The 13,077-nt window shown below is 35.7% G+C and overlaps 1 protein-coding gene across 1 annotated transcript; it reads right to left on the reverse strand.

The window, feature by feature from the left end:
* Nucleotides 1-838: 838 nt before the first annotated feature.
* DKK4 (dickkopf WNT signaling pathway inhibitor 4) lies at nt 839-5,781 on the reverse strand. The gene is made up of 4 exons (XM_003758012.4): nt 4,273-5,781; nt 3,309-3,462; nt 2,363-2,512; nt 839-1,276 (listed from the first exon to the last, which is right to left on the reverse strand). The coding sequence occupies exons 1-4, from the start codon at nt 4,381-4,383 to the stop codon at nt 1,026-1,028; spliced, it is 666 nt and encodes a 221-aa protein (XP_003758060.1). The 5' UTR covers nt 4,384-5,781; the 3' UTR covers nt 839-1,025.
* Between the last annotated feature and the right edge of the window lie 7,296 nt (nt 5,782-13,077).

Here is a 13,077-nt window from a genome sequence, read left to right on the forward strand (position 1 = left end):
CATTTTATTCATGTCTATTCTTTGTGCATGGTTTTAGATAAATGCCATGAAGAGAGAGAGAAGGAAAACTAATTGAACTCTCCTAATTTCTGAATTCTCCTAAAAATTTTACTCTGCCACTTTTTGCCCCATTTAAGAAGGATTTCTCAGTGCTGTGTCCTAGACCATAACTGCGCTTCTGCCAAGCTACCTTGTGTCTGGACTTCAAGAAACAATGTCATCTTTTAGAAATTAGGAAATTTTTAAAGTCTATTTTATTCTTCATATTTTAAGTCATAACTAATACTTGTAAATTAAACAGCTGCAATTTCTCTTGAAAAGAAACTAGCACCAGTAAATTGGCTTCTAAATCAAACTCGTTCATCTTTCAATGTTTACAACGATTCTTGGCATTATCATTTAAGTATTAGTATTATGGATAAGATCGAAGGCGAGGTTTTTTGAAGTAAATGTGTATTTTCTGCTCTAGAATTCCTTAGGAGTTAAAATTCCACAACACACACACACAAAATAAGTCATCTGCTGAGTAAAATTCTTTTTTTTTAACACTGTATTTAATTTAAACGATTATAGTTTCACCTAAGCATGATGATATGGCATTTGTGCCTTAGTGAATGACAAATCGGTATCAAAACAGCAGGTGTTTGGTTTGCCAATATTTGCAGGGATTATTTTTACTGTAAATCTGTAGGAATTAATTTACCTTTGCCTTTAGACCCCTTCACTTTGCTTCCATTTCTGTCAAGGAACCACTTAATGGTTATTAATTGAGTCACCCAAGTTAAAACTACATTTTTTTGTTTTGTTTTGTTTTCAGGGATTTCAGTGTTCATGTACATTGAAGAACATAATCATCTCCTTTTCCACCATGGTTTACAGTAGTAATTCCAAAGTATCATGTAGTTAGTCTAGCTTTAATTTATTTCAAGTGTTGCATGTTACTATTACAAGAAATGTCTATATTAAGGGCTTTAAGAATCAGTTTTGAGTTTTGTGTTTCCACAAATTTTTGAAGTATTTAGAAACTAGATTTTTTGGCAGACTCTTAAACGTGAATGCTTTCGAGGCCCAGTATTTTGACTTCGGCAGAACAGTCCAGGACCACAGTCACAGCGCTGGAAAATTTCTGGAGCTTGAGCACCATCTTTATGACCACGTCTAGAACAAACTTGCCCCTCCAAGAGGACTGGCTTACAAATTTTTGTCCAAAAATGACGAGCACAGCAAAGTCCAGGATTACAGTCAAAAGTTCGTAAACAGCTTTCACCTTCTTGCCCTATAGAAAAATCAAGATAGGTTTTTATTAACACTACACTTATGTCAAAAGGTAGTGGTGGTTTAGTCATTTTTCAGTTGTGTCTGACTCTTCGGACCCTATTTGGGCAAAGATAATGCACTAGTTTTCCATTTCCTTCTCCAGCTCTTTTGATAAATGAGGAAACTGAGACAAATAGGGTTAAGTGACTTGCCCAGGAGCACATAATTAGTACATATTTGAGGCTGGATTTTGAACTTAGGAGTCTTCCTAACTTCAGACTTCTATCCTCTGTGCCATCTAGCTACCCTAAAATTAATATGTGTTTTATTGCCTTTTTTTTTTTTTCTTAAACATTTCACTATTACATTTCAATCTGATTCCCATTGGGGATTTTCCAGACTTTAGGATATATATATTATTGTGTGTATGGATATATGGCTCTTGAAATATATCCATACACACACACACACACACACACACACATATATATATATATAATTAAATGGTTGATAATGTTCCTTCCAATTCTCAAGTTATATGATATTTTAAGTTTCTGTCAGATTAGGGGTTGGATTTAATATCAAAACTAGAATAATGCTTTCATATCTAAAAATTTTCATGAAAATAGTTTTAGTAATGTGGTTTTATGTTTACAATTTTAGAGGGGAAAATATTGCGAACTTTTATCTTAGTAATATTTATTATAAATTAAAACAAGGGATCGTTTAGAAAAACTTATATATCTTGGTATGGTTTGTTTTTCTACAAATATAAAAAGAATAGTGCCTTTACTAATGCAATCTAAGGACCAAAGGATGTAAACTGGTGCGTTTTCTCATCAATGAATAATGTGTGATTAGTATAACCATGTTGTACTACACTGATGTCTTTTTTAATTTCATGTTCCTTACCCCTTTAGCCCAAATTTGCTTTTTATTCTGCTGCTTTTCAGCAGAACTGGATTAGCTAGAAGGCAGGAAAAAAGTTTTGAGTAATACTGTACTGGAAAAGATGGATTTTATTTCATTTAGTCCCTTAACCCCAGAAGCCTAGAGGGGGAAAAAAATCATTTGACTAATACTATGAAAATAGTTTTACCCTTACCTTTGCTGCCTTGAGATTTGTTAGTGTTGGGTTTCTTTTTGGGTTTGCTTTCTTGAATTGGATGCTGAGTTGTCACCTTAGAATCCAAGACATCTTGGTCATCATTTCTCTCCAGAATTGGGGTTGTCTCTTCAATGAGGGTGCAAACATCTGACGGGCAATCATTCAGGGCTAGAGTTATTACATTTTGAGAGGAGGCACACGACTACATCATCATAACATGCTTTGGCAATACCTGTGTTTTCTATTTCTGTTATTTCAAATACTTGTTGCATGTTTCAGTATTTTTAAAAACCAAATATCAGTTAGTACACCTTCCAGTGATGCAGAACATAGACCAGATAGCATTGAGCTGTGTTGATCAAAAAACTGACTGCCTAGTGGTTTATAGTATATTTTGTATTGCCTAGGTAGTATGTAGCCTCCTTGACAACCAAGACTATTTTTATCTTTGTTTCCTCAATACGTGGTAAGTGTTTTAATAAATGCCTATTGAATTCACACACACACACCAGTCTATCCAATCCATACTTGAAGCCTCTCCAGTATAGAGAGGCTTCTGCTTCTGGTCCATTGGCAAGAACCCAGGATCACTTCCATCCTATGATGAAGCTTAGAAGAGGATTTTAGTGGAATACTTTTTTACATGTCCCAGGTAGTTAAAGTCAGTTTTGTAATTAAGAGTAAAATGTATGAAGTGTATATCATGAGGAAAAGGAATAATTATACAGCATTGAATTTTGGGTCATTAAATGACACAAATAAAAGCCAAGAATAACTCATTAAGAAATGTTTAAGTTAAGGAAGCATAAGTTAAGTGTAATAAGAAACCTTAACTTTTTAGAGGAACCCTTGAAGTGTTCTCGTATATGTGCTATACATGTGCAGTGTCTTTTAAGAGCTATATAGTATTGAATGCACTACCTCTGGGTTGCTGACAACTTACCATTGACACAGAGAGTCCCTGGGCAACACATGCTATTCCGCTGGCATCGTCTCCGTAGCCCCTGGCACATAGCACAGAATGGCTTTTCGTCTCTGGATTTGAGGCAGAATTTTTTGGCACCACAATCATTGTCATTCAAGCACTGTAAAGAAGCCTGTGAAGTAAAAATTCTTCCATGAAATACAAAATATGGAACAACAAAAAAAAGTATTTCAAATACCTCAAAAGACTTACAACAGAAGGGATCTTAGAAATTATCTAATCCAACCCTTCTTGTTTTACAAGTGAGGGAATCAAGACCTAGAGAAGCAAAGCCAGGATAAAATGCCTACATTTCAAAATTCACTCCAACAAGTATTTATTAAACAATTCCAATATGCCAACTTTATTCCAAGAGCCCACATTTGCTTTCTTAAAATTATTAAATTTCATGCCATTATAGTGTTTGTCACTGTAGCAACTTTCACCATTCATAGAATTGCCATTTGCTCTTAGTGAACTTTCCCGAAAATGTGGGGCTTTGACTTTGTGGCAGTGCCCTCACGTGTAGTAAAGGATGCCAAGGAACAAAATGAATTTATGTTCTTTATTCTTAAAATGGCATCACAGAATTTCTTGTTTTCAATTGTTTTCTCTCCTAGAGTTTAAATGTATTTTAGTTTTATTATCGGAATGAGTCTCAGCATCTCATTGTTCGGTGGCACAGATTATTAGCTTCACTTTATGTGGAAAAACAAGCACATTTCACTGTGTCACACACACACCCCAACAACAATAACAACTTGATGCCAGAGTGAAGGCAACAAATTGTATTCTTATTCCTATTGCCTGTGCCAAAGCCCCCTCCCTTCCAGGTAAGAGACTGAACTATGGATTTTAATTTCATTGTAAGACCCAGAACTTCATCAGTGAGGCTGAAACAGCATGCCCGACTCTAAGCCTTCACCCCAAGCGCAGACTTTACCTTCCGAAGGTCTTGCACTTCGGCAGAACTCTTGATGGTGTTGGAATCCAGAACCAAGGCTCCCAGAGGAGCGCACACATAACTCAGTCCCAGCAGGAAGACTACCACCATTCTCCAAGGATCCAGATCTCTAAAGAGATTTGCCTGCAGATTTCACTCACCGCCTGACCCTCTCTGCACGTGAGTTCCTGCAAACTAATAATTAGTTTTTCCAAGACATAAAAATATAAAGTCTTACAAAGCTTCTATAATAAAAGACAATTTCAAGGCTAAATAACGTGTGTGAAATGTGATGAATGAAACCTGACCAGGAGACTTCTTCCTGGAGTATTTATAGCCAGATGTGCCCATTTCTCTCATCCTCCCCCCAACATTTCCTTCCTCTTCAGCCCACACAGGCTTCAACAAATCCCTTCAAATCTGTTTGATCAATAGTTCAAAACAAGGACTCAATAGAGTGAGAGAGGAGGCAGGGCTGCTGCAGCCTCTTCTCCTCCTGGGGCTGAATCCCTCCTAATTATTGCATATCAAAGTAAGTTCAAAGGGCTCAGAGAGGAGCAGGATGTCTATATCAAAGGCAAACTCTGATAATCACCTGCATTTCCTACCTTCAATAATCCTTTGCAAAAAAAAAAAAAAAAAAAAAAAAAAAAAGCCTAAGATCTGTTTTCACAGCTAATTGTGCTCAAAGAAAGAATGAATCATATTGGCCTGTATTCGAGAGAGGATGCCAAAAATTAATGAGTTACAAAATATACTGAGAACCTTTAAACTGTGTCTCAAATAGTGAAAAAAGTAGAAAATACTTTCTGATTATCTCCCCATCCAGTTATAAAAAATCCTACCAGTTTAAAAACAGCTGCCAGAATAACACCTGTTCAACTAAATATCAGTTTAGAAAGAAGATACAAGTTACTTAAATGGAAAAAAAATTTTTTTGTTTGAACTTAGTATTAATTCACAAAGTGAGATTCATAAAAAAAATTCTGATGTTATAGATATTAGTAAAAAGTCCATTTTTTTTTTACTCAGTTATACACCATTTTGGAAAGAACTAACAGCCAATGGTTCATTTTACATGTGATATAATTTATATTGCATTCTCTCAAATTGAATTAAACAGAAGCAAACCACTTATGCTAGATGATTTCTTAATTATCATTTTGATCCATTTCTAAACTTCCTAATTAAAAATTGCTTTTCTCCAGTTTAAGCTCTTTTCTATCATTCTTGAGAAGTCAGATCACATGTCTTAAGTACTTTAAGTTTGGAGTCTAAAAAGAGGTCAGAGTAATTGCTACTTTCCCTCTTCATTTTCTTTCTTTTTTGTTTTTCAGTTTAAATTCATTCCAGTATTTCAGATGGAAGTATTTCAAACTGAATTCAGCCTTTATCACATTTTAATTTATGGCTTATGATTAAAGAATATTTTCACAATATAGCAATCCCTTGGAATTTAATCTAAATATCTCTTTATAAATATGAAATGTCTCCATTTTAAAGTCCACAATAGATAAAAATCTATATAAAACTGGATTATACAAAATTGCACATAATCCAAGTCTTAATTGTATGACTTTCTCTCCTTCCATGGCCTTACTGGATTATTTACTGTTTATATAATGTATTGGTAAACTATTTATACTAGTTAACACCCCTCCCCCAATTGGAGAAAATGCACTTTGATAGGAAAGTAAAGATGTGGCTGGAGTGTGCTTCATGGTTATTTCTATGCTAGCCAATCATTAAGAGAGTAATAGGGAAGGCCTGCAAGGTTTTGTCTCTTCCTTTCATTCATTTAACATTTACTGATTACTATGTACAAGTTCTTGTGCTAACGACTGAAAGAATTTTAAAGGTAAATAACAACAATCCCTTTCCTCAGAAAGTTAAAGCTAAAAGGAAAGATGAGATGTATATAAATAAACATGATACAAAGTAGAGTGTAAAAAGTGCCAAAGACCAGTTCATCAGTGAGGCTGAAACAGCCCTGGTCTTGTGATGAAAAGAGCCATCAGCACCCAGAGAGAGGACTGTGGGAAACTGAGTGTGGACCACAACATAGCATTTTCACTCTTTCTGTTGTTTTCTTGCATTTTGTTTTCTTTCTCATTTTTTCCCTTTTTGATGTGATTTTTCTTGTGCAGCAAGATAATTGTATAAATATATATATAGAAGAATTGTACATATTTAACACAAATTGGATCACTTGCCATCTAGGGTAGGATGTAGGGGTTAAGGAGGGAAAAAATTAAAACACAAAGTTTTGTAAGGGTGAATGTTGAAAATTATCCATATATATGTATGTATATATAAAATAAAAATTTTAATTTTTAAAAAGTGTAAGTGCTATTTGAATTCTGATTGAGGAAAAAGGGAAAGCTTCATAGAGGCAGAGGCATTTGGGAAAAATCTTAAAGGAAGATATAAATTCAACAGGAGAGATCAAGGGTAGATAATCTAGATATATAAAACACTGCAGAGGCAAGGAGGAAAGGAAGCACAACCTCTGCAGAAAAACCTGTCAGGTTCAGGTAGAAGATAAGCTAAGTTAGACCCAAATTGTAAGAAGTCTTAAAAAATGAGATAAAGATTGTAGTCAGAATCATGGGTTTAATACTAGAAACTAAGGCCCAAAGAGGTTTTTGATTTGCCCAGAAATTGCTTGGTAGTAATTAGCAGTTAGTATTTAAATTAATGTTGGTAGTAATTAGCAGTTAGTATTTAAATTCAGTCATTAATATGGGAGTCATTGAAGATTTTTGAGCAGGAAAGGTGTAAGTACTCTAAGTAAACCTGAGAGTAAAGGATGAACTATTTGTGCAAAAGACAAGAAGTAGTGAATTGGGAGGTTTAATGCAGTAACCCTGGCCCAGAAGTAACAAACGGTACTAAGATGATAGCAGTAGGAATTGAAAGGACACAAGGAGACATCAAGACCTAATGGAGTCAGAGAGCACTGGCCGGTGGTCAGATGGGTTCTAGTCACATGTCTGTCACTAAAAGCTGTGTTTTAAAGAACCATAGGTGGAACCTTTGGGCTAGGGAGGAATTTTTTAATGACATTTTTGAAGCCTAGATGTTTAGTAGAATGGTATCATTACCAATGATGTTCTAGAGCCAGCTTGAATTTTCAGGAGCCAATTATTAAATTTTTGTCAACTTTATACCTTAGAAATGAGAGTTTGATTTTTTGTTTTGTTGATTGTGTAGAATTAAGTGATGGTTAATAATGCAGATTAATTTTTTTTTAAGCTGATTGTTGGAGCAACTAGATACCACAGTAGATAGAGTGCTAGCCCTATAGTCAGGTGGACCTAAGATCAAATCCGACCTCAGTCATTCAACACTTATTAGCTGTGTGGCCCTGATCAAGTCACTTAACCCCAATTGCCTCACCAAAAAAAAATTAATAAATAAATAATAAGTCTTATTGTTAAACATTTACCAGTGCACTCCTGCATGTAATCAGAGACTCTCTCCTGAGATGAATAACTTGGGTATGAGTTAGAGCTATATTTTCTGGCTCATTACCATTCTTAAGTATAACATGGAAACTTCAGTATCAGGGCTCCTTTTACAAGTACACAGTCTCACAAGGCCTCTGAATATAGGATGGCTTTATTCACAAAGAAAAGGGCAAATAAAGTCCATAGAGAATCATGCAATTACCAGTAAATTAATCTACCCCAGAGAACAATACAATCTTTTTAACTTATAATAGTACCGTGGGTATTATTATATTCCTATATCATAATATTTTCCACATGGGTTCTCCTCTTTTCTCTATCACTTTCATCCAGCTCTCTGGTCATTGCCCTCTATAGCTCTCTTATATTTCTAGTGGCATCTTGGATACTCTTGCTGATACCATTGTTCTCTTCTCCCAGTTGATGTAGGTGCTCTTGCTCCTGCTGAAATTCTTCAGCTCCACTGACCTCCACTGTCCAACTTTGATAGATGATACTCACTATGAACTTCTCTGTTTAGCTTTTAAAGTCCTTTATAACCTAGCTTCAGCCTATCTGTCCAGTGTCATTGGATATTACTGCAGATTGCTTCCTCTGCAATGCAGTCAAGCTAATCTTCTCTCTGATCCTAATATTCAATAATCATCTTGTCAACTCCATGCTTTTGCACTGGGTCTTTCTAAAGGGCAAATTTGGCTTTTTCACCCACCTACTCAATAAAGTCCAGTGGCTCTTTATTATAATCTCCAGAATTAAATATAAAAATCTATTTGCCTTTTAAAATTTCTTCATAATCTGAACCCTTCTTACATTCCCAGTCTTCTTGTACTTGATTCCCTCTCACACAACAACTGGCCCCTTTGCTATTCCTCACACATGCCCCTCCCTTTCCCCATTCTGCCTTTCAATGACTTTTTCCCTCCTTTCCTAGAATATTCTCCATCTTACTCTCAGCTTTCTGGTTTACTTCAAGCCTCAGCCTTTCATGGTCTTATAGAATGTCAGTGCCCACCTCCTAAGATTACCTCCAGTTTACCCTGTATAAATATTTTAGATGCAAATAATTGTTTGTATGTCACCTTCCTCATTGTTATGCAAATTCCTATAAAGTAGGGACTAATTTTTGCCTGTGTTATGTCTTTATGCTTATTTTGCATCAGCCCTTATGTCTTCTTGTGCTTCTTTGTATTCTTCATGTTCATCACTTGTTATTCAATAATATTTGTTTAATAACATTCCATCACATTCACATACCACGAATTATTTAGCTATTCTCTAATTAACATTTACTTGTTTCCAGTTATATGCTAATATAAAAAGTGCTGCTTTAAAATTTTTGGTATCTATGATCTATGTCTATCATTATTTCTATCTTTGATCTCCTTGCAGTATATGTCTAGCACTGGGTCCTTTCAGTCAAAAGATAGGAACATTTTAATCACTTTCTTAACCACACTATTTAATTTATCAGTTATCAATGATTTTATCATTCCCACTTAAATGTTTTCCTGGATTTTGTGATCTCTAGAAACCCATGCAAGATGAAATCACTTCTATAACTCATTCTTATCACCCTGGTTGTAGGAATTCATCATACCCTCATTACTCCTCACCTTTTCCAGATAGATTGTGGACTGTCCTTTCCCTATTATCTCCAGGACTGTCTGGCACACACAGTAGGGAATAAATGTTAGACTCTGACTCTGATTTATTAAATATCTACTAGAGAAGTAAAAGCCTGTTTCTCTTATCTTGATTTCCTGAAGAACATAAAATTTTGCCCTCCTGATTACTAAGAAGCATGAGGATAGGACTAAGAAATAATTGGTCTCTGCTCAAAAATTCTTTTTTTTTAATTTAAGCTTTTTATTTACAAAACATATATATAGGTTGCATATGTATTGTAAATAAAAAGCTATAATAAAAAATTTTAAAAACATATGCATGGGTAATTTTTCATCATTGACTCTTGCAAAACCTTCTATTCCAGATTTTCATCTCTTTTCCCCCACCCCCACCACCTAGATGGCAGGTAGTCCAATACATGTTAAATATATTAAAGTATATGTTAAATCCAATATATATATATATATATACATATTTATACAGTTATCTTACTGCACAAGAAAAATCAAGATCAAGAAGGAAGGAAAAAAACTGCAAAAGAAAACAAAATACAAAAAATAACAATAGAGAGAATGAAAATGCTATGTTGTGATCCACACTCAGTTCCCATTCTCCACTCTCTGGGTGTGTAGATGGCTCTCTTCACCTCAAGATCATTGGAACTAGCCTCAATCATCTCATTGTTGAAGAGCCACATCTGTCAGAATTGGTGGTAGTATAATTTTGTTGTTGCTGTGTATAATGATCTCCTAGTTTTGCTCACTTCACTTAGCATCAGTTCATGTAGGTCTCTCCAGGCTGCTCTGAAATCATCCTGCTGGTCATTTCTTACAGAACAATAATATTCCATAACATTTATATAATATAACTTAAATATTCCCGCATCCATTCAGTTTCCAGTTTCTTGCCACTACAAAAAAGACTGCTACAAACATTTTTACACATGTGAGTCCCTTTTCTTCCTTTAAGAACTCTTTGGGATATAAGTAGAAATACTGTTGGATCAAAGAGTATGCAAAGTTTGATAACTTTTTCCTCAAAAATTGTTAATGGCTTTGTATGAGTCAAAAATTAGGCTCGTTAGCCCTACTCACGTTTTCTTACCTTTCTAACCTCATCTCATGATATTCCCCTGCATGGATTTTATATTCCATGAACTAATGACCTTAAACATATCCACACCATGCCTTTGAATTATAGGTTCCCTATACTTGTAGTGCTCTTCCCCATCCCATCTCTACTTGTTCAGAACCCACCTATCCTCCTCAAATGCCATCTCCTCCATGAAGCAATAATGACTTCTCATGCTCTCACCTCAAAAAAGCATCTCAAGTATTTATCATGTATCACTTTTCATTAAAATTATTGTCATTTATTCCTATTATATTGTGAACTCCATAATAATTAGGCTCTGTTTTACTTAATTCCAGAGCCTAGCACAATGTTCTGCGTATAGTAGGAACAATGAAAGAGACCAAACCTATAGTGCCATTGGTATAATGAACTCCCAGGTGAGGGAAAAAACCCTTTAAAACTCTTTTTAAGGCACTTAATACATGTTTAAGTTGAAGTTGGAATGGGAAATGAAGAAGCAATCAACTACTCTTTGATCCAAAGTACAGATCCTTTCTCTTCTCTAACCTGCCCCTTGCATTGACCCACCTGAACTATCTCAAAAGAGCAGCTAGGTAGCATAGTGGATGGAATACCAAGCCTGGAGTTCAAATTTAGCTTCAGACACTTAGCTGTGTGATCCTGAGCAAGCTAAATATCCCTGTTTGCTTCAGTTTCCCTATCAATAAAAAAAAAGAAAGAAATGACAAATCACTCAATTTCTGTACTAAGAAAACCCCAAATGGGGTCACAAAGAGTAGTGAAAAATGATTCAACAGCAACAGAGTTGTTTCTTTAAAAAAAATGTCTCCTAATAAGAAAAAGTTATTTTGAAAAGAACTCATTCTACAAAGTACCCTCTGGAAAACTTCTTTTGGAATAAGACTATTTCTTCTGGAATGCTTTTTTGAGAACTCTGCCTAATAGGTCACCATTACTAACTAAAGAACCTCACTGTGTCTGCAGAAAGCTACCTTAATCTAGGATCTCAATTATTATAGGATTAAGGTGGGGGAAGAAAAAGAGGAAAGGACCTGGGGGAGAACTCTGAAAGGTTTTAAAATGTTCATTTCAGCTTGAAAAGTATTTTCCTAGTTGATAGTTTCAGGCTACTAAAGTTCATGGCTCTGACTCCAACAGTAAAATACTGTAAAACATGCACAGACAGCTCCTCACCTTAAAAGCCAATGGGGACAACAAGGCTGCTCTGAGAGTGTAGCTCCCATTCACAGAGAAACCCATCACTTGCCAGGGAGCCGACATCTTGACTCCCTCTGGCAAGTATTATAAATTCAGGTGAGTTTTTCAAATAGATCCCCTCAGATCTATTTAGAAAGGCAAAGGAACACTGAAACGGAGCAATCTTGGTCATCGTTTAGAAGCAAGGCAAGTTCCTAGAAACAAATGTGCGCCCAGCTCCCCTTTTTCCAAGGCTCAGGTTTCATTCCATTTCCTGGAGTCAGTCAGCCTGCCCACAGAGAAGAATTCCAGACTCATTTTGAGAGCTGTACACCTGTAGCCTGCAGAATTACAGCTGCTATCACTTAAGTCAAAAGCAAGATGTCAAGACAGGTGATTTATAGTTCGCTTAGGAATGGAGATTTTAATTTTGTTAGAGCTCCTAGGTCGAAACCATTTTATTTGCAATAAACTTTACTTTTCTCTAAAGAAAAAAAAAAATCATCAAAGAAACTAGAAAAAGTCACTCCCTGGCAGATCTCACAGGAATTAATGAGTGAAGGTAAAGAGATGAAAAGGGACAGCTCGTCATCTTATTGGAGTAAACAGAACAGGGCGGCCGGGCTACAGGAGGTCAGGAGATATTTATAGTAGTGAGAAGCTACAAGATTCCAGACTGGGGGATGGGCCACCACGTTTGGAGGCTTAAGGGAAGACAGCAGCGGCAAGGGACAGATAAACATAAAAGAAAGGAGGTGGCTGATAGTGGGAGGTTTCAGACTGATTAGGTAAGGCTTCAGATTTTTAAAGTAAATGGGGGAGGAGTCCAGACAGGGAAATCTCCCTTTTCTGGTGAGAGCTGCTCAAATAGCCTTGCAGCGAGATTGCACATTGGATAGAGCATTGAACTTGAAGTCAGATTGTGTAACCTGAGCAAATAACTCAACCTCTGTGTGCCTCGGTTTTCTCATCTATAAAATGGGGGAAATATTAGTAATTACCTCCCAAGCTTGTTGGGAGGATCATCTCAGATTTTGTCATTTGTAAATTTGTAAAACACTTTGGCAAAGGAAAACAGAATTGTTACCTATTATTGTTATTCCAGTATCAACACTATTAGCTAGACCAGGAGAAACCACAGAAACAAGCTGCCTTCTAGTTTGATCCTTTTGAGGACATGAACTTCTAAATAGATTCCTATCTACATTTTGAGCCTTATTTAATAATACTTGATGTTTATAACACACTTTAAAGTTCTCCAAGCACTTTACAAACATCTCAACCCAGTGAAGTAATTATTATGGGAACTATGATCTCCAATTTATAGATATGATCTCCATTTCAGAGAGTTGTTAGGCATCAAAGGCAGATTTCTACTGATTTCAAGTCCAGTATTCTTTATACAGTAACATACTCC

The sequence above is a fragment of the Sarcophilus harrisii genome, chromosome 2 (genome assembly GCF_902635505.1).
Source record: "Sarcophilus harrisii chromosome 2, mSarHar1.11, whole genome shotgun sequence".
NCBI lineage: Eukaryota > Metazoa > Chordata > Mammalia > Dasyuromorphia > Dasyuridae > Sarcophilus > Sarcophilus harrisii.